Source organism: Helicoverpa zea, chromosome 10 (genome assembly GCF_022581195.2).
Source record: "Helicoverpa zea isolate HzStark_Cry1AcR chromosome 10, ilHelZeax1.1, whole genome shotgun sequence".
NCBI classification, from domain to species: Eukaryota; Metazoa; Arthropoda; class Insecta; order Lepidoptera; family Noctuidae; genus Helicoverpa; species Helicoverpa zea.
The window spans coordinates 5700152-5726849 of NC_061461.1; the positions used below are offsets into that span (position 1 = coordinate 5700152).

Genomic DNA, 26698 nt, shown 5'->3' on the forward strand with positions numbered 1-26698 from the left:
TAGGTACATGAAATGATATTTACACTATTCTTTAACGTAAGGTACATGTAGAACAAAAAGTACAAACTTAAAATGCTAGAATTCTCTTAAAAAATATTATGGGGCAGTAAGTGGAATTTAATTCTGAGACAGTAAAGGCCAGCTTTAAAACTAGGTAATGTTTCTGTGCGTAGGTAGTATTTGCGGTACTTTGATACGCTCTTAACCGCGCAACTCAAATAACATGACATACGCGGTACTCGACCCTCTAACCTGCTTAACGCAGTTTCAATCCTAAGAGTGAGTCACATTATAGAGTCTCATGGTTGACTTATATGGGCTTCTGAGTTCGTACGACATGAACTTACAAAGGTGCATCTGGATATACACGGCTTCCAGAAGCTTCCTTACTTGCACGATTAAACGCTCTGGTTTGGAACGGCTGAACCAGGCCATCCATTGATTACTAGTTCATTCATAAAACCTTTTTTGCTGCCCACCAGGTTTAGGTATCTGATCAGCACCAAATGTAAAAACACGTAACTACAACGTAGGTACCTATACTTATTTCCTATACCTGCAATTGTTTAGTATCTGTTGGATACCCTTACTGCTCCATTGCCAAACTCGTGATGAAATCGTGGTTTAAGTAACGAACTACTCGTGCTAGAAGTATTTTTGTCGTATGGATATTGCACAAAATATTGGCTTCTATTTTGGATTTAAATAAAAAAGTAGTTTATTCCTGGTTATACTTCAATTCCCACCTTACACTATACACTATGCTTGAGTACAATTTTTGGCGTTCACTATAATTTGCTCTATAAAGCGTACATGCACTTATTATATTTCTTCATAGTGAGTAGTGGACTCGCTTTGATAAATATAATGAATTAGTAGATGCAGTACATGATATTTTTTTACTTTCATCTTAGAGTAGGCATGTTATTGCATCTCTTTGCATACAAAAACAAAATAAACACTAAATCTCAGACTGCTTCCGACGTTTAATAAATCGTGATAATTTGTAGTCTTCTAAAATCATCAGACTACTTACTTCATTTCTTTGGAAATACCTGTAATTTTCAATCTCAATTTGTTTCCTACTGAGAGCTCTGTGTACAAAAGAATATTTTGATAATTGTTGTCCCTGCACATATACAAAATTTTATTTGTTAGCCCAAACTCCACCATTATCAATAAATTCATATTATAAGTACTTAACATACATTAAAAGTTAGACCATAATATAAATACTTACTGTAATAAAAATGTTTGTATGTTCAGTCACTTTGAACCGAGCTTGCCTGCACATTTGTTAATTAATTATAAAGAAATATTTTCCTAATGGCTCATAATATGTTGATGTTGAAGTAGGTAGTTTTTCAAAGACACTTCAAATTGTAGCATTAAAAATCACAAGTTACACATGTTAAAAAATTTAACATACACCAATAAATTAGACAAAATAAATATCCTAACAAGACCACAAACCAAGGAATTGATTGAAAAAAAATGAGAGAATTATATTATTTCATTTGCCCCATTAGCATAAAGGCTTGAATGAGTGGAGTTTTTGTGGTCTTGATGTTAATGTTATGTCACATCTATTTTTCTATCTGAGATTAGAAATTAAATTTCTACATAGTAAATAATGACAGAAAATTGTTGTATAGAAATCACATAGAGATGTAATATAAATATTGTTGATATTGCTTATAACATTGTTTTATTTGTTTTAGCTTATTAGAAACTAAACTCTTCATCATACAGTCTATATAGTCAAAATGATTTTCACACAGCACATGTGTGTGTGTTCTACAAGATAAAAGATTACCAAATGAGACAACAATGACGGATACATAGCTTTATTATTGAAATAAAGGCACAAACAAAAATCTACACATGTAATTAAATAAACTTATTTTACATTAACACCTTTCAAAGTTGGTGCCACTATGGGACCCTTGCCAGGAACAACCAATGGGCTGCCCTTATAGCATGCAATCCTATCATTGTTTGTCAATAGGTCTGGTGCACATGTCTCGAATATCTTTTTCTTGGGGTTCATTATGCCTTCTGGCTCTCGAGGGTAGCCATCACATTCAACTAAGTCCCCAGGTACTGCTCCACTAGGTGGGACAAGAATTTCAACTTTTTCAGGTGAAGAAGCACACATAACCATAGCTTCTGAAGTTATTCCCCTCATCTGTAAAATTAAACCTTTTATTATAGAATGCTGAAAAACATCCTTTAATGAATTACAAAATTTAACTTTTCTTCTTTACCTTTACTGGTTTAAGGTTAGCGAGAATCATAACCATCCTATCACGCATGTCTTCAATTTTCACATGATTAACAAGACCTGACACAACAGTTCTAGGTTTATCTTCTCCACAGTCAATCTGTTCTACATACAACGAGTCTGCATCAGGGTGTTTATTGACATCTACAATCTTACCAATTCTCAAATCCAACTTCCTAACATCTACTACAGAATCATTTGCAGGTTCAGGTTTCTCCTTGATTTTTTTTGATGTATCTTTTATTTTTTTTGCTGGCTTCTCAGTTTTTACTGTTACGTTTTGTGTGTCACCTGTAACATTTTGTATGTCACCTGTAACTTGAGGAGTTACTGTGGCCTTTGTTCCGGGTATTGGGTACTGTTTTTTGCCGTGCAAGGTTTCTAACCTTATTAATTCATCCTTAGCAGCTTCTACTTTCGCAGCTAAAACTTTGTTTTCTTCAGTCAGCTGTTGAACTTTTTCTTCTACTTTTACTTTTTTAATTTCATTTAGCTGCAAAACAATACATTCACTGTTTAAACATTTCATAAATATCGTATGAGTTCAAACAAGTCCAAAGTTACTGAAATTTTAGTGGATACCTTGCTTCTCAATTCCGCTAGTCTCTTTTCAGTTGTTTCAGCATTGCTTATTATTTTACTGACGATATTCTGAGACATGTTTCTTGTTATTATGCGAGCTATCATCGAAATATATAAAGTCGAATCGCTAAAGATATGATACGTTGGTGGTTATTTCTAACCTATGAATTAAAAAATCTGTTATTGACACTGACAGTGACAATTAGTAAATCGTTTTTTTTTTTAATTTGTCCATGGGGCAGGTTAAAGTCTTTCAAACATACTGCCTATACTTCCTTAGTGATGGATTCTAAGCTGAACAAGAAAAGCGCAATCACTTTTTGTCCCGCAAAATGTTTTTGATATCTGTGAGTGAAAACACGCGGCTCGTGGCATGGCTCGAAATCTCGAATATTTTCTATATATTCTATACATAACATGTTACCCCAATCGCCGCACCGCAACAAGCAACAACGGAGACAGCGCGGCAATATCGTGAAGGAGCCATGAGATCTACATAACCACCTTACGTAATTACCCTTAGACATACAATAATATTGTGCAAGTAGCTTTCGCCCGCGGTTTCACCCGCGTCCCGTAGCCTGATGGTGACAAAAACGTTCTCCCGGGCCCAGTGCCGGCTTTAACTCTACTAGCGCCCTGGGCGAAATTTCTACGGCGCCCCCAACTGCAATTCAATTCATATGTAGTTACCGATTGCGCGAGCGAAGCAAGCGCGAATTTTATTTTTATAGTTAACAAGTCAAAGCAAAAATTACCTAAAATGTAGCCCAATCGTACATAAGTTATTGCTGGTTGGTGAATGCGAAATTTTTTGTTATATTTTAGAACTCAAAACAAAAATTACTTAAAATGTAGCCCAAACGTAGATAACTCTTTGTTGGTGTTGGCGCCTATGAATTAAAATTTTGGGACTTAAAGTAGTACCATAAATAGAAACTAAAACTTACTTTCTTATTAATAAAAGGACTTAAAAACGAAGCTACCTTTTTGCTAGGGTAGACAAAAAAATGTTGAAAAATAAAAACAACTATAAAGTGAAGCAAGCCCGAAAAAACTTTTTTGAGATTTGGATCACTAAAAGTCCTAAACATATAAAATAAAAGGCGACTGTGAAGTGAAGAAGCCGCGAGCGAAGGGAGCGCGAATGTTTTTGAGTATTGGGACATTAAATTAAAAGTAGCTGTATGTGAAAAAAAATGTAAGTGCAAAGTAAAGAAACCGCGAGCGACGCGAGCGCGAAAATTTTTGAGTTTTGGGATATAAAAATAGTGTATCTAACGCGCCCGGCATTGTATGACAATACTTTAATTTAATTGAAATTTCTTGGTCCAGGAGCGTACCGCGGTGCCCCTGAGCCCGCGGCGCCCGGGTTATTCGCACACCCTGCACCATAGGTTAAGGCGGCCCTGATGCTATGCGATGCGATCTTTGATGAAATTTAAAACAAAAATAGGAGTAAAATTCTGATCAATGATTGGTAGGGGGCGCCTGCGGCACCGCCTATGTCCGGCGCCCTGGGCCGTCGCCCAACCGCGCCCTACCCTAAAGCCGCTACTGCCCGGGCCTAACTTACCTCCCCTCTAATTTTCAGCCAAATCGGTCAAGCCGTTTTCATGTTATGTCGTGACAACGGAAAGCGGATTTCATTTTTATATATTGTGCAATAAATATTACAACTTCAATATAAACTCTGCGCAGTCATTAAATGTGCACAATTTAACATTGATATTTGTTATATTGTAAACTGTAACTACTGCCAATGTTATATTGTAAACTGTACTTATTCTTTTTTTGGAAATAAACATTTTATTTATTATTTTATTTATTTTATATTTTGCCCAATTTAATTGACCATCTAGGGAGCACCTTACTGAATACACATTCCCTCCTCCATGGACCCGAATACCGGGGAATATTGTCTAATAAAAACAAAATAACACTATATACAACTGTTCAAAAATGTATGTTCTTTCAAAACTGCTATGCAGAAGATCTTTACTTGCTGGAAGATTCATTCTCAAATCAATATAACTTTGCGAGTATTGTGAACAATTAGCATAGACAACTAGAGAGACTACTCGGAGTAGCCAGATCAGATAAAAAATTATAAAACAAGACAAAGATGGCCGTTGCAAGCGCGTCATAAATACGCACTGACGTTGTTTATATTGTAGCGCACAATTACATGATCTAATGTTAAGCTTATCGTGATTTTGTGTGCAAGTTGGGTATAATGTAAGTGGATAATCCTGTACATCAAGAGTGTTTACGAAAATGTTTTAAATCTGCTAGCGGAACGATGTCAAACAACACAGTCGGCTCATCGGGGCCTGCTCCCGGCAAAATACGTGGACCTGGTAGACCACCGAAACGTACATGCACTTGGTGCGCTGAAAGTAAAACACCGTTGAAGTATGTTCTGCCAACAGAGAACGGAAAAAAGGAGTTTTGTTCTGAAACGTGTTTGTCAGAATTTAGACAGGCATACAGCAAAGGCGCCTGTCTTCACTGCGACAATGTTATTCGGGGGAACGCACCGTCAAACAGCAAGAACTTCTGTTCTACGTATTGTTTGAATAAATATCAAAAGAAAAACGAAAAACGTACTACATCTCCTCAATCTGGCAATGGCGCAAATGGTTCAGAAAATCATACAAATAATAATTCTGCTGGTTCCTTTTACGATATTTACCAAGCATTTGATTGGAATGAGTATATGAAGGATACAAACAGTGTGGCAGCTGCTCAAGAATGTTTTAAACAGGCACCCATGCCTCCAGTAAATGATTTTAAAGTAGGAATGAAATTAGAGGCTCTTGATCCACGAAATTTAACATCTACGTGTATTGCAACTGTTGTTGGTGTGCTGGGGCCTCGATTAAGATTAAGACTTGATGGCAGTGATAATAAAAATGATTTCTGGCGTCTTGTTGATGCTGGTGATATTCACCCCATTGGACACTGTGAAAGAAATGATGGTATGTTGCAGCCACCACTAGGATTTCGCATGAATGCTAGTAGTTGGCCAATGTTTTTACTCAAAACACTAAATGGTGCAGAAATGGCTCCAGCAAAGGTTTTCCAACCTGAACCTCCAACTCCTAAGACAAATGTATTTGTCGTTGGTCAGAAATTAGAGGCAGTAGATAAAAAGAATCCTCAGTTGATTTGCTGTGCTACTGTTGGTGCAGTGAAAAATGATCAGATTCATGTGACTTTTGATGGCTGGAGAGGTGCATTTGATTACTGGTGCAGATATGACTCTAGAGACATATTCCCAGTTGGTTGGTGTGCCAGAGCTGGGCATCCATTGCAACCCCCTGGTCAGAAAAGTGCTACAACTCCATCAAGGTATTACAACACTGGTTTTTTTTGTTACTATTTTAAATGATTTCTACTATGAAAATCGAAGAACCCTTTAGAATCTTTTTATGATCATTGGTGTCCAAAATATATTGGACAATTAATGAAACTTGAACATTTTGATAAGTTGTCTGACCTTTAATCAAACCCACAAACTCATACTTTGAGAGATTGGTGTTTTACTTAATAGGCCACCATAAAATATTCAATAATAATTATTAATAAAAAATGTTACAGATTTAAATTGAGGCCTAGTGGCATGCCCAATCCTGCTTTACCAGAAGGTGGTTCTACAGGATCTGGTAATTCAACCAGCTCAGTAACACATACGCCAGTAGCCACGGTCTGCCTCAGAATCCGCAGTAGCTGCACAGGTGGCAGTAGTTCTTTACCCAGTTCAGTTTCTGGTTCAGGACCTTCTGGAGCGGCTGAAGCATTAGTCAAAGAGTTGCTAAGTGTTCACCCGGATCCACAAAGCTTGACGAGAGCCATACTCACGGCGTCTAGTAGCTATTCTAACATAAATAATGTGCAGGTAATTAAACTAATCATTAGTAATAGTCAGATGCACATTTACTTATAGTTTCGAATCAACAAAGTTACTTTTTATTTTAATCAATTAGAGTAAACTTGCTTTAAAGTTAAAAAAAAAAAATAGAAAGAACTTGCACTGAAGTTTTTTTCAATTTTCCAAAAAGATATTTCATACATATAGTAAATGAGAATTACAAAGATAAAAATCCAGTATATTTATATTTATTAGTTTACTACAGCATCCCTAAGAAAATCCCAGGATAAGAAGTAGCCTTCAATATTTTGCAGACAAATCAAGTTAAGGCAAATTTGCATCAGATTTATCAGCTCACTGGATAGTGACACTTATTTGAAAAAAATGTCTGGAATTTATTATTTATGTTCAGAATCAGCGTCTACGCATAGCGTAATAAAGTATCGTTGGTTAGATGTGAACGAAAAAGGGCATAACGTAACATTGAATGCAGCCTTAGCACAAGATTATCTTGTAAGCTGTTGGATAGTATCCTTTCGGTTTCTAGAATTTATACTGGAATACACTTTGTACAAGAGCAATCATATAAGTAGAAAGTCTCTTATCAGCAATACAGTAATAGAAAAATGTGATGTAACAAAATTGACTTGCACTAGATTATTTTAAATGGCTTCACCATCCAATAACTATTATTATCCATAGTTCATAGTACATATTTTTATGGTCTATTATAGCAATTGTACGAATCCATTTACTGCAGATTACAATAACCAATACCTTATCTTTGTAATGTCAAAATTAAATCTTCAAAACAACTGATGAATTGGTTATTGTGTGTGTAATGTACAGTTAGAGGAGATATTACAAGTAATTTTTTATTGTGATTTCATTACAGGTATCTTCAGGAAATAAAAACTACTCAGTAAAGGTTCCATCAGAGTTGACAATAGATGAACTTAAGAATTGGTTGAAAGGTGTGTCTAGTGGAGTGGGCAGTTGTATTGGTATGATAGAGGTTGACACAGGTGAGGCTGCTGGTCGGCCTTGCACTCTTTGTGGGGAGTCTACGTCTAATAATGTCACATCAGGAGTGAAGCGGCCTAAAAGTGTAAGTATATACCAATATTGAGTTTTTTGTTTAATTTACCCAACGTTCTAAGCAACGTTGTACAGCGTCAGCTCCAAAAGTAGCTGAATACATTTCAATGGCGAAGACTACTGAATGGCAAACGAGCATCAGTATTGCCTAGCAATGCTTGTTGTCTTATCAGAAAGTCAAGTACTTTCTAAATGGAGTTGCACCATTTGAAGAAACCATTTTCAGTTCTCAGATAGCTGATTTGACCAATAGGTGACAATTTGACGGCAGGTTATGATTTGGCTATCATTCAGTGGACATGAATCTTTGTTAATTATTTTTACTGATCACAGTTTCATTAATAGAGGAAGGAGAATCACGGAGTAACCTTTACTAAAAATAAGAAGTATATGACCCTGCTCGGTCGGTAATCGTATAGGTTGTGCGTCGTCGTCGTCAGCTTTTATCGTCCCACACATGGGGGCAGGCCTCCTCTTACACAGAAGGATTGAGCGTTAATTGGTATTCTTGTCGTAGGAGGAAAACAGTGGCAGCAGTGTGAACGGTTCGGGCGAGTGCTCGGGCGGCAAGCTGGCGCGCGTGTCGCCGGAGCGCGGCTTGGCGTCGCCGGCCGAGCCGCCCGAGCCGCCCGAGCCCGCCTCCTCCACCACGGGCGCGCCGCCGCCGCCCTCGCCCGCCGCGCCGCCCGCCGACTGGTCCGTCGAGGACGTCATCGGCTTCATCGCCGCCGCCGACCAGGCGCTGGCCACTCACGCCGACCTCTTCAGGAAGCACGTAAGTAAATACTCCATCTTTGTCTCTTACTCATTTTAGTAAGGCGTCTTATCCCAACTGTGTTAGGGTTGGCTTTCAGTCTAATTGAATGCGCTAGAGCAGCAGACTGCCTGTCTGACCTCCTCAACCCAGTTAGATGTTTTTTTCTTTCCGCAACACGGCACAACTCGCTATGAAAAGATGTTCAACCATCCACGGACCGACTACGCCAAGCGTTGCTTAACTTTAGAGCTCGTGGCTAAGTCAAAGCCGCGTGGTTCTAGTTGATTCAATTTCCTATTTCAATCAATAATAAATGGTGAACAAAAATAAGATGTTTTTTTGTAAATCCAATGGAAGGAGAAACTGTCCAAAAACCAGAAAAGGAATGCATGTGGAATAAAGACATCGAGATGCACCCTCTGTTTATCTACTCCTTATCATAGGAGTATAAAAAAAATATATATTCACTTCAGAAAACAAAACTAAACACTAATTACACTGTTTGTGTTGTTTCAGGAAATAGATGGAAAAGCATTATTGTTGTTAAATTCTGACATGATGATGAAATATATGGGATTAAAGTTAGGTCCTGCATTAAAAATTTGCAATCTTGTATCTAAGATAAAAAATCGCCGACATTATAGTACCTAAGCGTGTACTTCCTTGTTAAGGTATACAATAATATAACAATAATTCACTCTTAGAGTTTGAAACTATAAGTTTCTGTTTTTTTTTACAATAATAGGTGTTTATGTTAGGAACACAAGTGATTTTTTTTTCAATAATAGGAGCCTTTTTTTTATTTGAATCTCACGATACCTATAATTTTTTACATGTTGACTTTATGATTTATGGAAGGTCTAGAAATGTATTTCATAGCAAGCTATGTTCAATGCTGGGAAGAACGCCTTTTTTTTTTTTAACGACGTCAAAAATCATCAAATGACCCCTTCCGCTGTGGGTTAGCAGCGGCGAGGGAGTGTCAGACTCTTACTGACTAAAAACCGTCGTGTTCCGTCGTGGGCCTTTTATGTGCCAGGGCCGCGGTATTTTTTGGAACAACCCGCAGCCCCGGCAGGCCTTGGCCCTGCTGGGCCCCGCTGGGGTTGCTGACATCTCTTTGAGGAGCGCGTGGAACAACGCGCGCCGTCGACACGGGTCTGTCGTCTAAGTAGACAGAGGGACGATGAGCCACCCGAACTCACCGCCCACAGACCCACGCCTACGGTGGCCGGGAGTCATCTCGCGACACCCGGCGCCCGTGGTGTCTAACTGGTCCAGCGCGGCGGCCGGGATGAGAGGTGCGAACTCTCTGGCGTTCCGCCTCCTCCTTCTCGAGCATAACCGCTTCGCAGAAGGAGGTGGGACGAACGCCTGGGTTTTATTAATTTATCACATTATTTCTTAGTAATTTCAAGAAGATTTTGTATTAATACCAAATCTTATTGAGTGAGCTGAAAATGGTAATTGTTTTTTTTTTTTTATAATTGGCAACAAGTGCTTTTTACGGCGATTAAAAATATAATTTATGTTATATGTATTTCACGATGACTGGTGAAACCTTAAGATTGGTGGTATTCAATTACAATTCAGCTTTTTTCCTGGTATAATCAATTTTACTTCAGCGATTAGCATCACCCTGTCAAGAAACATTTTAGTAATTTTACAAATCTTGGTACAAATCAGTTACAAGTATGTGGTGCTTGATAATTCATGTGATCCAATTGCCGGGATATTTCAGAATTTCATGTCATTTTTAGTCTTAAAAGGTGCCTGATTGAAGAATTTCAGACCTTATGGCCTGTCGGTTAACTGTAATAAGCTGGATATAACAAGAGTTAAGTTTTTCTCTAAAAGCAGTTAACAAAGAAGTAAAAAAAAATGGCCATTTACTCTCAGGAGCATCATTTGTACCTATATTTATAAATTACTAGTGTTTATTCAAGTTTTACCTAAAATAATGACTACGTGAGTTGGTATGGTATTAATGTGACTTGATTGACGATAAATCATTTGGTATCACCCATGGGTATGGAGCGTGTCCTGCAGGTTTATGGTTATCTTTAACCGTTAATTAATCTGTTGATTTGCGATTAGAGATTGAATTTTGACATGAATTAAATGTCAAATTTTAGTCTATAATCCTAGAACGACAGATAAATCGTTTATAAAAATCCGCAGTAAAACGTAAATATTACAAATTTTGATCTGTTACATATCTGCAAAGTAACGTCCAATAATAGCCCATAAAATGTGTATTGTTTATCTTTTAAGTTTATAAGCATTTACATAAACGCCCTAACATCCGCACCTAATACACAAGTACCTCAAAAATACATAATATTAAAAAAACGTTGAAATATAGTGTTATGCAGTTGTTTGCAGTCCTCGATTGGACTAAACTGTTAATGATAATATAATTGATATCTTATAAATGATACAGCATTTTAATTGTAATAAAAATATTACTTGGCATTTCGCAATTTTCATTGTCGAGCATTCGGTATCAACCACAAATATTGTCAAGAAGACATGATCATACAACACGACTTCAACATGCCAAAACTAGACAGACAAAAAATGCTATTCTAAACTAACTAGCTTTTTAAACTGTATTATTAATTATTAAGAGTTTCAACTAACCAATATTCAAGTTTTAATGTAAAAATGTAACGTTGTTGCTAGTAACGATAAAGAGGATTGCCTGAATTTAAGTGATAACAATCTACAACTATTGATGTAATTCTACATTCAAATATCTGTTTAATTTGAATGTATTAAGAGTCATTGTGCTATAACTATAATTTTGTCAATAATAAGGTGCAGTAAGGCCTACTGGTATTTGGCCTCTTTCCAAGATTTTCCTTGTAATATTATTTTAGTCATGTACATAATTATTTCAATGAGTAAAAATGCATTTAATGTAGTAAGAGCTCATCATGGATATTATTCTATTAAATTCCTAAAAAATATATCTGGCTGTACTATTTAGGATTAAATTAATTGTACATAAATATTGGCTAGTCGTGCGTCAAAATGTTGCCTGAACGCTGCAAGTACATAAAACTTGATTGCAAACTCAAATCCAATATCTTGTACAGAAATTTTATCGTAGATTAGGGTCTTAGTGCCTTTCAGTAAATAACTAGGTGTACTTAAAATTATCCCATATGTCGTCATAGCAAATTAGCGTTCAGTGACACCAATAATAATCTGTGATTTTGTATGACGATTTAGTAGTATTCATACATCGTCACTTACGATGCATCCTAAGTGAACGAATGACGGGACGCGAAAACAATAAACGATCCATTTCTTTTGAAGTGACCTACGTGACGCTGGGAGGTACGGCGCGACGTACATTCTTGAATTTTCTTCGGAACGCTTTGCGTTAGCTTTGATTCGCCCATTCAGGATGCACCCTAACAAACCAATAAAAAATATTATGATCCATATCTGATTAAGCTTCAGTTAAATTTTGTTAGTATTAATCATTTATTGGTTGATTCTTTGAAGAATATTAATATAATGTGTATTGATGAAGACGTATTTTATTTATGAAGCTATTGTATTTAATTTCGCCATTTTCATTCATTATTGTGTTAAACATATTTTCATCATGTGATATTTAAATGTTATCTGTTAAAGAAATAAATAATAATTAAAATATGAACATGTTGCTATGATAATTACGTGATGTATATTTAAGTTTTCACATGACATGAGGTAATTAAGAAAAGTAGTTATTTAATTTTCCTATATTTCGTTGATGTAAATATTTTGGTAATAGATAATTTTATTTTAAGATGGAGTGATCCTCTGGCATAGTTATTTTTCGTAACTATTGTAAAAATACAGAAGTATACATTTTTTTTAGAATTTTAAGCATTGTCATTTCATTACATAGCTTTTCCCAAGTTGTAGTTATAAAAATATTCAAGCTGTCAGATTAAATTTTATATAAATAATATTATGACTTGTATAAATTATATAATGGGAGTACAATATTGCATACTTGCAGAGTGTTTATTGCCAGTGAGGCGGCCCCCTAGACCTCCAATAACATTGTGCAATATTACAATAAAAAATCGTCGCCAAAAATCACTGCGCAATCAAAATCAAAAAATTGTATACCGTCTATCAATTTGCACAACATCGTAAAATTGCGCAATTTATTTGTACGTCTTGGGAGTGCTAAGTATTATGGCAGCTATGCTAACACTCGCAGTGCCGTTAAAGGTTAATAAACGTTTTAAATGTTTGCTTATATCAATTGACTGAATGTACAATCGACCCCAAAAGTCCAACACAACCACATTTCCAAAACAGAAAAGCACTATACAATCTTGAAAAGAGAAAAGTATAAGTATGCAGAAAATATGCATTTCAGTATCGTATCGAAAGGACAACGGGCACAAATATACAAGCTGTTGATTTGCATCCGTGCCATATTCAAGGACGTAATTATGCTAATGATTCTCGACCCAAATCAACAAAAAAATTGATACGTAATTATTTTTTTTCGGAATTCCGTCAATGTCATCTAGCCGTATTTAAACGTGGCGCGTGTGTTACTGGCCTTAAAACCGTGCTGCGCCCTCACACAAACGCAAACACAAAGCATACGCAACGATTATTCATAAATTTCATTCATAAAATTGGATTACTTCTGAAATACTACGACATTACAATGACAAAAAAAAGTAGTGCATATTAGCTATTTCCCGTCTACTGTAATTCCAATCGATTATTTACGTATTTTATGCCCTCCTCCTGAAATATGGCACAAATGCAAATCAACACCTCGTATAGAAGCTGGTACACCCCTCCTCCAATAGTAGGTAATGTAATTTCATTGGATAGGCTGAGCCTTTTTGACTGGAACAACATTCATCAAGATACAATGGACAGGATACAAGGTATGAGTCATAAACAATTAAAAATATTTTTATATAAGAGTATCAAAACCCATCTCGGTATAGCTAAAGTTCTTGTCAATACAAATAATATAAGCACAAACCCGACTACCCGAGGCAGGTAGTCAATTCATACCGTTCAGGACTTCTCTCGACTCAAGCTATCACAAGGGCAGCTTTAAATCTTCACTGTTTTGTTCTTCAGATAGTTTTACTACACTGTTTTTACGTGAGTTTTTACCCAATGCGAGCATGCAATTTTCAAGAGTTACACACAATTTCTCAGGGTTTCTATCATTAGAGATCCTGGATCTGATGACAATGAAACTATTTGGGAAGTATACCCTTAAAAACAAAATAAGAATTGTCCAAATCAGTGAGTAACTAAAGACGAAGATATACACCTACAAACATAAATATTACGAATCCAGAACTTTTCTGCATGCACGTAAACTGTATATTCAGTCGTTGTATTATATTTTGATTGATAATAATTGCAAGATGCCTCATATATGATATTTTGATAATATTTTTCTTTAGAAACCTATGATAGGTACTTACGAAGTTATTGATCTGTAACAGAACAGACACTTCAACAAAAGATAAACAGTGTAGCTGCAAGCATTCTTTTAAAAAGTAAACATCAGACATGTTAGTAACGGCACGCTCGAAATGATGAAGAGGGATAGGTTCATAATTAGACAAAATATAAATGCAAATAGTTTAGCGACTTTGTTTTAAAGCTACTACTGTGTGAGTGTTCAGCAACTTCTGGTGTTTGTGTTAAGCTACCTGTTGAAGCTACGTTGTTTAACACTTCCAAATTTACATGTGATCGGTCATCGACTTTTGGGGTACGTTTGTACATTGTCAGGCATACATTGTTTAGGAGAAAGTCGTGACAGCCTTTTTATCGTCCCTCTGCTTGGCACAGGCCTCCTCTCACGAGGAGAAGGATTGGGCGTAAATCACCACGTTTGCTCAATGCGGGTTTCAGTGATTTCAGACTTAACAGTCCAGGTTTCCTCAAGATGTTTTCTTTCACCATTTTATCAGCCATTAATGTCCAAGATAGACTTAGAAAGTACATACAAACTTAGAAAAGTTGCATTGGTACTTGCCTGCCCTGGAATCGAAACCACTAACTCATACTTGAGAGGTTGGTTCTTTAACCACTATAACACCACGAATTACTACTAGGAGAAAGCATCTTGATTCTTTTAAAAGCATTACGTATTTTTATTGATGACGAGTAAATATGTACACACTATATATACAACCTTAAACTACTAATCTTTATATAAAACTAAAAATAAAACTATATACAAAACATATATAAAAGAATATCGATTAGGCGCCGAAGTATTCCTCCGCATCACTGTTCTCCGGAAACGTGCCCAGAAGACTGACTGCATTGCTACGTGGAATGGCAATGCAGCCAGTAAATAGTAAAGCATAACGAAGGTAAATATCGTCGTTATGGTTACCATAGCTACCATAGTAATAATGGTGCCTGTTTAAAAAACTCATATTTAAGAGGAAATATCTAATTGGTATGGAACGTGTTTCCTGTACCTACATCATTTTATTATTTTATTATTCTAGAATTTTATTAATAACATAATGTAAATAAGCAAATAATTGGAAAGAAATGTGTATAAATTAAATAAAATGAATTTAAAAGTGATATATATATTGTTTTAATACTCTTGAAACTTAACCTCTTGAATGCCGCTAAATAGAGAACAATAGAAAATCAATTATGTCTCGCGTATATGTACGCAGCGGCATACAAGCTCTGGGTTGCAACAGCTGCTCTTCCCCATGACTCCATGCCGGTAGCTCCGCGCAGGATCTAGTAGTAAGTACCTAATCAATGCACAGATGCAGTCCCAGTATCATATCATGTGTTTTCCTCATAGGCGAACACACTACTTATTCATAAATTTTATATTCTCATTCTAAAAATAAGTACAAAATGTTTGGTATTGGTTGTCACCAGCCTCGGGCATCACATCAAAGCTATAGGCGCAGATGGCACCCACCACCACCAACAAATAAAACCGGCAGATAGTAATACCAGGCGTGGATCATTATAAAACGACGTTTTATTCAAAATTCTATGAAATGTTTAAAATCTGCTAGGTATCTATTTTTTTTGTTTTATCTGAAAGCAGGTACTTTTAAAAAAACTTTGTTTTTGTTTTGTGTCAATTTTCTAAATCCCACAGCAATTTCAGCCCTTCCTGGGAATCGAACCCGAGACCTCGTGCACAGCAGTCGCGCTATCGACAACTAGTCCAACGGGATAGATTAGAAGTACCGAAATTGTTACCGTATCGTTATAAACTGTACCTATGGGTAAGTATTTGAAATTCTGATCCTAGAATTTTATCTCCTTATTTTCTAGATGAATTTTATAAAAGCGCCACATTGAATAAAAATTTTCAGCTGTCAACTTCACAGCCTATAGCAGTTGCACTGCGAAGTATTCATACTTCCTTGCAAAAAGGTTGCTTGCGTTTCATCTTCATCTGTCACCCCATTCAAGTTTTATTGTCAACTTGACACTACACACCATGGCGAAAGGCGGTAAGACATATTTTCATATAAACATCTTTAACCATGTTAGAGATTGTATTTTCAAAAATCCTTTCTTAACTTAGATCTCATAAAGATTATTTCCTTCAAATTATTTCCTTCATGTTACTTCCTCCAGCGATGCAGGCTGTGCATTGATCCGTCAGTTAAAACAAATGGTCCAAGGTCCCAATGCAAGATCACACATGCATAAGCTAGTTGAGCAAATGCGTACTTAGACTTAACTTGTAGTCAGGAAACACTCCAAATCCTTATAAAAAATGTCCGCCAAATAAAAATCAATTAAGTTTTGGAGTAAAATTTTATTCATAGCCTAAGTAATTCTTACGTTGCGCTCTAATTCTCTGTCATTTTATTTTCAACTAGCCCTTTTCCGGCATTTTCACTCACGTCCCGTGGGAACTACAGCCATACCGGGATAAAATATATGTTGCTACCAGAGATTTTTTTTGAAATCGATCAAGTAGTTTTTGAGTTTATCCGTTACAAACCTCTCTATAATATTATTATAGACTAGCTTCTGCCAGCGACTTCGTCCCCGTTAAATTCGGACTTGGTGCAAAGCGAGGAAGAAATAATAAACACCAGCCTATCCAATTATCTAAATCTTTGCGTACCTACTACTACTTTACCCAAATAGAAATAAAATAGAAATAAAAACGTGTTATTGTGAGCCAACCATAAAAGATCGACATATACTGTCATGGTATATTTTTTACACAATTTTAAGGAGAATTTTTCCGTCCTACATTGTTTCTGTGTATCTTTAACCATTAAGGCTGCATACGCGATGGAAGCAAAAAAACATGGAGTAACTTCTCCCGTTTTCCCAACATTTACCTTCACTGCTCTGCTCCCATTTATCGCAGCGTGATGAAAAGTATCCTATAACCTGCCCAGGAGTATGAAGAATCATTGTACCAAGTTTCGTTGAAATCCATCAAGTAGTTTTTGTTTCCATAACCAACATACAGACAGACAGACAAAAATTTTATTGATTGCATTTATGGCATCAGTGTCGATCACTAATCACCCCCTAATAGTTAGGCATCGTTCAGACCAAACGTATTGTCGGTCGCTGACTGTGAGCGCGCGTTACGCAGTTTATTGCTTTTCCATATATATTGAAATTGTCGTTCACACCGAACCGACTATACGCTGTTACGTCGTCTGTTGTAGCTGACTCTCAGTGGCCGATTATTTTACTACGCGACTATGCACGGCGGACGCGGATTGGCTACGCGGACGCAGTTGCCGAATAGCGCCGCTCCGCCGCGTACGCACCGCCGCGCCTCGGTCGGTACAGCACGTCGATAATTAGTGTTCCTTTTATATAAACTTAAACGTATTAAAGATAGTAACTCATCGAATGTTTTACTGTCATACGAAAATATTTCTTGAACTTATTTGGATAAAGTCTATATTCGAAATATAAAGTATGAAATTGACCAAGAAAACATCTCTTCAAATTTAAGGGATGTACCCACAATCTCTTCTTTTTATTATTTTCGTCTTCCTCTAGAGCTTCGCAAATGGCAACTATCTGAATGCGCATCATTTAATTGAAATATCAGTAAAACGTCTGATTTGAAAAAAATAAATTACGCTAGTTTTGTCGTTTATAAAATACTACGAGCAATTTCAAATACTGAGCCCTTTTATGTGTAGAATAGTCAGCCGCTCAGCGTACGCATCTAGTGTGAACCTACAAGAGCCTATTCTTTTGTTCACACATGTAGCGCATCGTACGCTATAGCCTATTGTCGGCTTGGTGAGTACGCGTACTGCAGATTGAGTCGACGTTCACACTGGGGCAGACAGTGAGTATACTCACAGTCAGCGGCGGACAATACGTTTGGTGTGAACAATCCCTTATTTTGAAAATATATTCAATGTACAGAATTGACCTCTTTACAGATTTATTATAATTATAGATATCCATCATCTTTGACGGTCCCTACCCTCGTTTAAGACTTAGGTAATGGAACAATTCAAATTGTGTCACATTATGAACTAAATTATGGAATTACAAAATGGAATGGTACCTGTTTGCAGCCGGGTGCCTAAATATTGGTTGTGGCTTAACTAATAACGGCACCATTAACTTTATTCAATTTTAAGAAATATGTACTTTCATTCGTAATCGTTCCATTAATAAATTTTGGAACACAGTCTCAGATACTTGGGAACACAGCAATAGTTAATTGGGGGTGGAAGTCTTTCGCTGCCGGCTGTCGTGTCCTGCATGTTCGGCAGTGAAGAAGGGTGGAACGCCGTCGCCTCCTTTTGTGAGGATGTGATGGTTTTAAAGGAGGCGGCGGAAAGGGAGAGAGAAACTGCTTCCTCTCTCCTCGCCCGCAGCAGACGTGGTGGGCGTCGCACGGTGGCTGATCTCCGGCCACCATATGGCGCGGCCTGCGGGCGACAGACTAGGAGCGTCTGTCGTCCGATCAGAAACAGGCCTCGAGACGGTGGCGTTGTGTTGCGCGCGCCTCTCTTACTGGAGTTTGCTGTGGCCGCTGGGTGACGGCCGCAGAGGTTGACGGGGCCCGCCTTTGAACATCTGGCGGGCCAATACCTGTCGGGGGTGCGGAAGAATGCTCTGGCGATACCCGTGCCCTCGACAAAAGGTAATAGGAGGCAACACTGGGTGGGTTTTTAGCCGGTAAGAGTCCGGCACACCGACCCCAGGTGGAGGGAAGTCCATGAGGACTTTCCCCTGCAAAAAAAAAAAGTTAATTGGGGTCAGATTTACCTACAGCAATTCGTTTCCGTCATTATTGGTCATAGTTGCGGCACCTAGTTTTATTATCCAATTGCCCAATTGCCACTTAACAACATAATAATGACCGGGCAATATGATGATACGTGTATTAGTACAGATAATAATAAATCATTTTGCCCGATCGATGCTAGAGATTATAGATATTAATGTCTGCCTTTGTCATTCTGTCGATAACATATAGGTACCATCGCTAAGGGTAGGTTCATATCTGACGGAATATACGTCGCGTATTTTCGGTCGCGTAACGCCAAAACAGACAAATATACGATAAAACATTCAATCATTCACACCTAACCGATGATGCGTTAGTACGTCAATCATACATTTACGATACGCTCGACGCATTTTCCGTCAGATATGAACCGACCCTAAAGCTGATATCGAAGCTTCTGACCATGTTTTTTTTTTTTTTTTCAGGGGCAAAGACGAGCCCAACAGACCCACTCCAAAAAGTAATCGGATCAATTGGGAGATATCAACTTTGGATATTTTTTTTAATGACTTTAACAAAGTTCCCGGTCGCTTTTAATCAAATGGCAATTCTATTTTTGTCTCCAAGAACACACTACTTATGTACCACTTCAGGAAAAAACAACACATGCCCATGCCCAGATCCAAAATTTGACACTTCAATATTCACGAGGACTATAATCATGGAATGGAACTTGATATGCGACAGGAAATGGCTGACCAGCTTTACACAGACAATATTTCAATTTGGAACATTATTGGGCAGCGTACTTTTTGGAATGGCTGCAGATAGGTAACTTGACTTTTTATAAAGAACTAAAGCATCTTTCAATTATATTGCTTAATTTAAAAACACAAATATAATGACCTATTTCGTAAGTCAAGACTTATTAAAGTGCATGTATTTTAGGTATGGCAGAAAAGATCCACTTCTTGTAGCTGTCGTCATCCAACTAGTGTGTGGAATAGGGGCTGTCTACTGTCCAGATTATTGGTCTTTTACATTCATGCGATTCCTCATTGGCTTGTCTGTGGGCGGTACCATGGTTACTACATTTGTAATAGTCATGGAATTTGTTGGGACACACCATAGACCTGTCATCTCAGCTCTTTACCAAGTACCCTTTAACATGGGCCACATGTTGTTGCCAGTTTTCGCCTATTTTAACAGAGACTATAAAGATTTCCAACTTGCTATATCCGTACCCGTCGTGATCCTACTATCATACTTTTGCTTGGCTCCTGAGTCGCCAAGATGGCTGTTAGCAGTAAAACGGAATGAACAAGCTATTAAGATACTGGAGCGTGCTGCTAGAATGTAAGTGTCATGATGTTAATTGAAGTTTTATTTACGTAATTAAAACTTAAGGAATTGTTTTTCATGGTAAATTTTCTTGCAGGAACAAAATGCCTACAGACAATATCAAATCAGACATCGAGGCATACCAAACCTCTATAGCCTCAAATCAATTAAAGAAAGGAAACATTTTAGATCTTTTTCGAACTCCAAATCTTCGGAAGAATATCATAGCTATGGCGTTCAATTGGTTGACGTGTAGCTACTGTTTCTATGGCGTGTCGCAGTATGTGGGTCAGCTTAGTGGCAATGTTTTCATCAACGTGGCATGTAGTGCTAGCGTCACCACGGTTGGCACATTTGCCTCTATTCCTCTTTTGAAAATTATTGGAAGAAAGACTATTGTGATAATCTTTCACCTCATTTGCGCATGTTGTTTATTAGTATTAGCGGCAATACCAGAAAGTCAAGCATCTGTAGTTCTCGCGAGTATCGGTGTCGTATCTAGTTTCATTGTGTTTGTTGTTGTATATTTATATTGTACGGAGTTGTTCCCTACAGTCGTGCGAAACGCGGCACTCGGCTTCTCGTCCATGTCAGCTCGGATCGGTTCTATGATAGCTCCCTTTGTGATAGGAATGAGAGATAAAGCATTGTGGATGCCTCCGGTTATATTTGCCGCGTTTCCTTTGGTAGCAGCTTGCGTAACATTTCTATTGCCCGAAACGAAGGATTGTGAACTGACAACCACTATCGCAGAGGGTGAAGCGTTTGGAAAAAAACCCCCAAAGTAAATTATAAAGTTGTTCTAAAGACTACATTACTTACCTATTGAAGATGATGCTTCAATAGATAAGTAATGTATGAGGGTTAAAGGAGGGTTTCAAATTACTGTCATATAAATATTTGAACTTATTTCGTTTATATTCCAGTATACTGTGACTATTAGCGTTAGAAAATCAATATAAAAACGTGTTATGTACAAATTGTAGATTGAACCGCAAGGACAGCCCACTGTGAGCAACAAGTCAAAATTGTATTTATCTATTTTTTACACGACATGAAAACTTGTTATTTATGTGAAATATGGCTTATTCTTTCAAGAATGCCTAAATGTGTTTAAAAGTGATGATTTTGAAAATACCTGTAGGTATACTCAAACATTGATTAAAGCTGGCAAGTACGTACGAAATTTGTTAACGTTGAACAAAAGTTTACCTGCCTATCTATTTACCATACGAGACAGTGTAATGTCAATACTAATAGAAGAGTGAAAAGGAGATGTTTCAAAATATATGGAGCCCCGGCCTACTCTTTGTACACTATCCTAAAAATAGGGGAAGTAACTTAAGCAGTTTTCAATAGTCTATTTACTTTAATTTGGCTTTGTTCGGCTGTAAAAAACAAAAATATACACAACAGTTATCCATCACGGCGATAAGGCTAATGCACAATACACTGGCGATTTTACAGCCCGCGCCGATGTCCTCTCAACAAAGCTGCCGCAGACCATCAAACTACACGGATTGTGGTTTATCGCTGCCCATTGTTCATTTCAACATGGATGTGACAATGGTTCTCGCAGAATGAGTTGACAGCGGGAAACTGTCCGTGAAGTTTGAAGCGGCGGTTTGATGCTGCATGCATGTGGCGATCGTGTTACTCCCGCTTGTAAACCTAGGTGAGGAACTGCGCAGTGTAGTATGCAGCACACAACTTCTGTATTACCACTGTGTCTCCCGCAGCGGGCGAACAGTCGCATGCAGTGTAGAATGGGCCTTAGCTGTTGTCATCGTGATTGATTAATGACGTTTAACATGTTTATTGGTCTTTACCGTCAAATCTATGGTTAACTGAAATTTTTTAGTCACAGACCGTCTTACCACAAAAACTTTTTAACGTCAGTTTAAGGCTTGTCTAAAAAAATGTCAAATTATGACGTTGACATACGGTTCATTTTGGAGCCACATTTTTTTTAGACAAGTGTAAAACAGTGGTTAAAGTTTTTGTAGTAAGGCCAAGAGTATCTAAATTGACACGACATCATGTTGAAAGTCCATAAAAAATGATAAATAATAAATGAAAAAATCTACATTAAAGCAATTTATCTGTATTTTTCCCGAATTCCTTATACTTTTCTGGATTTTTCGAAGTGCAAATAGTGAGTCGGATTTAAAACATCTTCTTTTTAGCTCTTCGTAAAATATTTTATAATTTTATATACGAAAATACAAGTTTTTTTTTTTATACTCGAGTTGATTTTTATTTATTTCCCTTATTTAGAGATTAATCGTCGTCGTAATAATTAATTTTTGACAGTTTGACAGCTGGCTTCCAAAACGGCCCTTAATAAGTTACGTATCGCGGAGACCGTTGTCTAGTTATCTAGTACTCTAGTACGAACAAGGGCTCTTACTAGAATCTTCAATTCTGCCGGATTTCTGCCGGCTGCAGTTACCTCTGCCGTTGGGAACATGCTGCTCATGTGTAAGAGCTCTTAGTGAATGCACAAGCTCTCTCTATTGAGGGCTCAAAAGGACCATAGGCACATCTGAACCTTATTATATGTTAGTTTGTGATTGCGAAAAGAAGAATGCTTATTGGTCCTGAAAGCGCGAGCAAAGCAACTGAAAAAGGAGGTTTTCGGATAGCTGAAGAAATGTTATATCTGATATCAATAAATTTTCATTATTTTTCGATTTTCATTATTTTCAATCAAACTCTGGAACGCTCTTCCCCTTGACATAAAAAAGGCACCCAGTAAGTATTCCTTTAAGCGTAAAGTTCGCTTTCATTATTTAAACTCTACCTAATTGAGTCGTCGTTTATATTTGTATGTTGTAGATATGTATAATATATATATATTACTAGCTTTTGCCCGCGGCTTCGCTCCCATCAACTGACTTCTCTACTTTACCCTATTTTTTTTTTTTTAAGAACCTTCTCCTGACAATAACAAACACAACAAAAAAAAAGAATTAGCCAAATGGTCCAGGCGTTGTTGAGTTATGCGCTTACCAACACATTTTGCGATTCATTTTTATATTATAGAAGTTATGTATTATATATTGTATGTCTCTGCCAGACCTCGGGACTACAGAGTCCCGGATTTTTGGGAGGCGAACGTGGGGCCGAAGCCAACACGCTGAAGCCCTTTTGAGACAACTTTAATGAAATGGTGACACAAAACCGACGATTATCCCTGTATATGTTACAGCCAAAGTAATAAGTCCGCATATTATACATATTATCTAGCTATTATTTATAATATCTACTCAATTTGGATAAAGTGATAATTGTCACAGAATTAATCACATTAGCTAGCAATTTTATATAATATCTCCATAGACTTAGATAATGTAATAAAACAAGTAGGTAAATATTATTATTTCATGTTAACTAACTAAAGTGCCTGGTAGCTGACCTTAATAAACTTCGAAAAAGGTTAGTTAGAACAGTGCACCCCATAATAGTAGCGAAAACTCCCCTCTTTGAAGTGTGACTCGGGCCACTGTACCGACGGCCCGGAGTGTGCCCTGCCCGGAAAGGGCACCGCAGTGTCCCCGTCGAGTCAGTCGTCAGCGGCGACCTCTCGCGCCCGGCCCCGGTTCAAGCCAAGATCCGGGGCGAGAGGTACTGGGATGCCATCGTCTCCTTCTGTGTGGTCGAGAGACGACTCCCAGCCACTGTAGACGTGGGCCTGTGCGATGAGTTCGGGTGCCTTATCGGCCTTCCGTTCCCTGGGAGACACGGGCCCGTCTCATGGGCGCGCGTTGTTCAACGCGTGGGTTTAAGCCACTAACAGTCTGACCTCACGCTGCACGCTCACGCTCACGCTCTCTGAGTCCCTCACGCTGCTCCCCCACAGTGGGAGGAATCATTTGATGATTTATCATAAAAAGAGTCGATAATAACTTGAGAAGTTTCTAAGAATTAAGTAGTCAGACGATTATACCATATTTATTACTTTGGCTAACTTTGACCAGCTATTATGAATTAGATCCAGATAAAGTGATTAATCTATCACACTGTCTAGTCAATTTGGGTATTATATACAATGACCAGTCATTATGTATAATATATATTTAATCACTTTGGCTGTAACATATACACTATAGAAATGTACCCAAGGACAATCCCCGGTTCTGTGCTAAACTATTGCTAACTATGGATGAAAACTACTTGGGCTATTGTGATGGGATGCTAATGGACTAGGAATGGGGAAACTACGGGAACTATGGCACCTGCCGATAACAATGTTTGCACACGTAAAAATGGCAGGTGGAGACTCGCCACCTCACTTACTGGGCCCCCGGGAATCAGTCGCTAAATCGCAACAAGAGGGCAACAGGTACATGAGCGGCTGAAGGGTGAGGATACCTCGGCGGACTTTAAACGCAGATCACGCGCTCCCTGTGGGTCCAGCATCACCGGCCCACTCGCCACTTACAACGAGGCACCTACCCTCCGAGCGGGCTGCTAACCCTGCTCTATCGACTCCACTCTGACCGGCCGATGAAGGCAAGCCAAGAGGCGGGAGACTTATCCCCCGTCATGCTTCACTCCGGCAGGCCGGAGATGGAGGACAGTATACTCTCCCTGGAGCACTCGGATATATAGCCCCGCAGGGTCGCTACTCCCCGTCATCCGCCTCAGATGCCCTGCGGGGCGTATTATATATATTATTATGTATTGTATTATGTTTTTATTCATATTCATGACTTTCTCTTAAATTATTATTATCTTTTTTTTTGTTACATGTATTACTTTTTTTTTGTACTAACTATTTTCTCCCTTTAACCCGATGGTTGACTGGTAGAGAATGCCTTGAGGCATTCAGTCCGCCAATGTACCTATTTTGTACATAAAGTAAAAATAAATTATACCCTAAATAAAACATAACTTTAAATTCAAATTGAATTATTTTTTAGGTTTCAAATCTGAGCCAGGATGGGGCAAATGCCCCGCCCTTCCTCCTTTAAGTTGCTTCTCTGTTTATGGCTGTGTTTACTGTAAAAATAAAGTACGTACTTTTTTGAGGGCACACCACAATAGTGGCGGTATGTTCCTTCTTGGAGAATGGCCAGGGCGTACCTAGTCATGGCGCCTCCCCCACGTCGCGAAGATCCTCATCGGAGCCGGTTGTTTCGGGTAGTACCTACATCGCATCGGGCCTGGGTGTCATCATTCACTGGGAGGTCACGGTGGAGCACACAGTCCAGGTGTGTCCTGTCTGGGGAGGGCAACGCCGCGTCAACAATACGAATCGATTTCCTTTGACTTTACCTGGTCTCCGCTATAGAGTCCGCATTGGCTGTGCAAAGTTCCCGTCATTACGATTAAAATTTAATAAGGCCAAGCACGTGCTACAAAGTTTGAAAGTAAAATGTTTTACAATTTCAAGGGTCCATAGCCCTAATTACTCGTATACAGTTTTAATTTCAACTTGATACTTCCACGAAATCCTGAAATCATGGAGATTACTCAATTTCAACATGCTCGCAACATGCTACGACATTTTTGATACGGCTATATATATTTTTATTGTATATAGGTACGAACTCAACACTACGGAGCGTTGCGTAAAGGTAGATATAATTTCCATATACGCCACGAGACCTGCGCAGATCTCCTCGCTTCAGCGTCAGGCAAAGCCGACAACCGTTTAGACAAATCTACCGATGCACTTATGAGCATCAATAGAAACCTGATGTCTGGCTAAAACCTGGGTTGCGTGCCTTCGACTCCTACTTGGTAGCAAAAGAGAACTGAGTCGCTACGATAGATACTAATAACTTTTGGTTGTCAAGTGGGATAATTGAACTGTGTCTTGTTACTTCTATAAGTATTGTAATAAAGAGGAAAAACATTTTTGTATAGTTGGCTCCGAAACTGCTGAATTTATTAGAAAAAAAAAAAAAATAACTGTTAGGAAGCTACACTGTCCCTGAGTAACATTTTTGTCCGAGTACGGGAAGAAGTCACCTGGCCTGCGGGTGAAACCGCGGCTAAACAGCTAGTTATGGATAAATTAAACATTCCGGATATGACTAGTTGTGTACAGAATGACCATGAATCACACATGAGGTACATATACCTACTAGCTACAAATTCGCTCATCAGTGTAATCGACTTCAATTTAGGAATGAGTGCTAGTAATAGGTAATATTTTTTTCTTTAGGTTGGTACCTGTTACGATCCTTACAATTTACGACGACACAAGGGATAACGCTTAACATAGGAGCCTTATGAAATTGTAATCTTCATCAAGGCATGTACTTACGTAGGTACAATAACGAAACGATTCTGCACAGGCGTACAGGTTTTTGATTCCTTAGGAAATATAATTATATTTAGTCTTCAAAAGGAAACAAGGGCATATCGAGCCTTGCCTAGTGTTTTCTGTAGTTTACCGCCCGTCACAAAAAGTGTCCGCACTTACGAGTAAAAAAATGGGTTTTTTATTACATTGCGTTGCGCTGATATACCTACTATGTACAGAACCTAAAAACTGATCAACAAAGAACGGCGACA

At 38.0% G+C, this 26698-nt stretch overlaps 3 protein-coding genes across 3 annotated transcripts; 2 read left to right on the plus strand and 1 right to left on the minus strand.

Annotated features, from left to right (window-relative positions):
• Positions 1–1831: 1831 nt before the first annotated feature.
• On the minus strand, positions 1832–3051 carry LOC124633747 (aminoacyl tRNA synthase complex-interacting multifunctional protein 1). Its single transcript, XM_047169068.1, has 3 exons — positions 2867–3051; positions 2268–2777; positions 1832–2188 (listed from the first exon to the last, which is right to left on the minus strand). Exons 1-3 carry the CDS (start codon positions 2969–2971, stop codon positions 1901–1903), a joined length of 903 nt encoding a protein of 300 aa, XP_047025024.1. The 5' UTR covers positions 2972–3051; the 3' UTR covers positions 1832–1900.
• Positions 3052–4970: 1919 nt separating this feature from the next.
• On the plus strand, positions 4971–9626 carry LOC124634032 (polycomb protein Scm). Its single transcript, XM_047169432.1, has 5 exons — positions 4971–6220; positions 6470–6767; positions 7636–7848; positions 8356–8613; positions 9112–9626. The coding sequence occupies exons 1-5, from the start codon at positions 5169–5171 to the stop codon at positions 9244–9246; spliced, it is 1956 nt and encodes a 651-aa protein (XP_047025388.1). The 5' UTR covers positions 4971–5168; the 3' UTR covers positions 9247–9626.
• A 6464-nt stretch (positions 9627–16090) lies between these two features.
• On the plus strand, positions 16091–22045 carry LOC124634133 (organic cation transporter-like protein). Its single transcript, XM_047169557.1, has 4 exons — positions 16091–16103; positions 19315–19660; positions 19778–20185; positions 20268–22045. The coding sequence occupies exons 1-4, from the start codon at positions 16091–16093 to the stop codon at positions 20956–20958; spliced, it is 1458 nt and encodes a 485-aa protein (XP_047025513.1). The 3' UTR covers positions 20959–22045.
• The last annotated feature ends 4653 nt before the right edge of the window (positions 22046–26698 follow it).

Bases quoted from the DNA above. Each gene is read 5' to 3' on its own strand.
- LOC124634133 (XM_047169557.1), top strand. The intron at 19,661-19,777 runs GTAACTTGACTT...CATGTATTTTAG, and splicing joins TTTGGAATGGCTGCAGATAG to GTATGGCAGAAAAGATCCAC. The intron at 20,186-20,267 runs GTAAGTGTCATG...ATTTTCTTGCAG, and splicing joins CTGGAGCGTGCTGCTAGAAT to GAACAAAATGCCTACAGACA.
- LOC124633747 (XM_047169068.1), bottom strand. From the start codon at position 2,971: ATGATAGCTCGCATAATAACAAGAAACATGTCTCAGAATATCGTCAGT. The intron at 2,778-2,866 runs GTATCCACTAAA...ATTGTTTTGCAG, and splicing joins TAGCGGAATTGAGAAGCAAG to CTAAATGAAATTAAAAAAGT. The intron at 2,189-2,267 runs GTAAAGAAGAAA...TTAATTTTACAG, and splicing joins CTAACCTTAAACCAGTAAAG to ATGAGGGGAATAACTTCAGA.
- LOC124634032 (XM_047169432.1), top strand. From the start codon at position 5,169: ATGTCAAACAACACAGTCGGCTCATCGGGGCCTGCTCCCGGCAAAATA. The intron at 6,221-6,469 runs GTATTACAACAC...AAAATGTTACAG, and splicing joins AGTGCTACAACTCCATCAAG to ATTTAAATTGAGGCCTAGTG. The intron at 8,614-9,111 runs GTAAGTAAATAC...GTGTTGTTTCAG, and splicing joins CCGACCTCTTCAGGAAGCAC to GAAATAGATGGAAAAGCATT.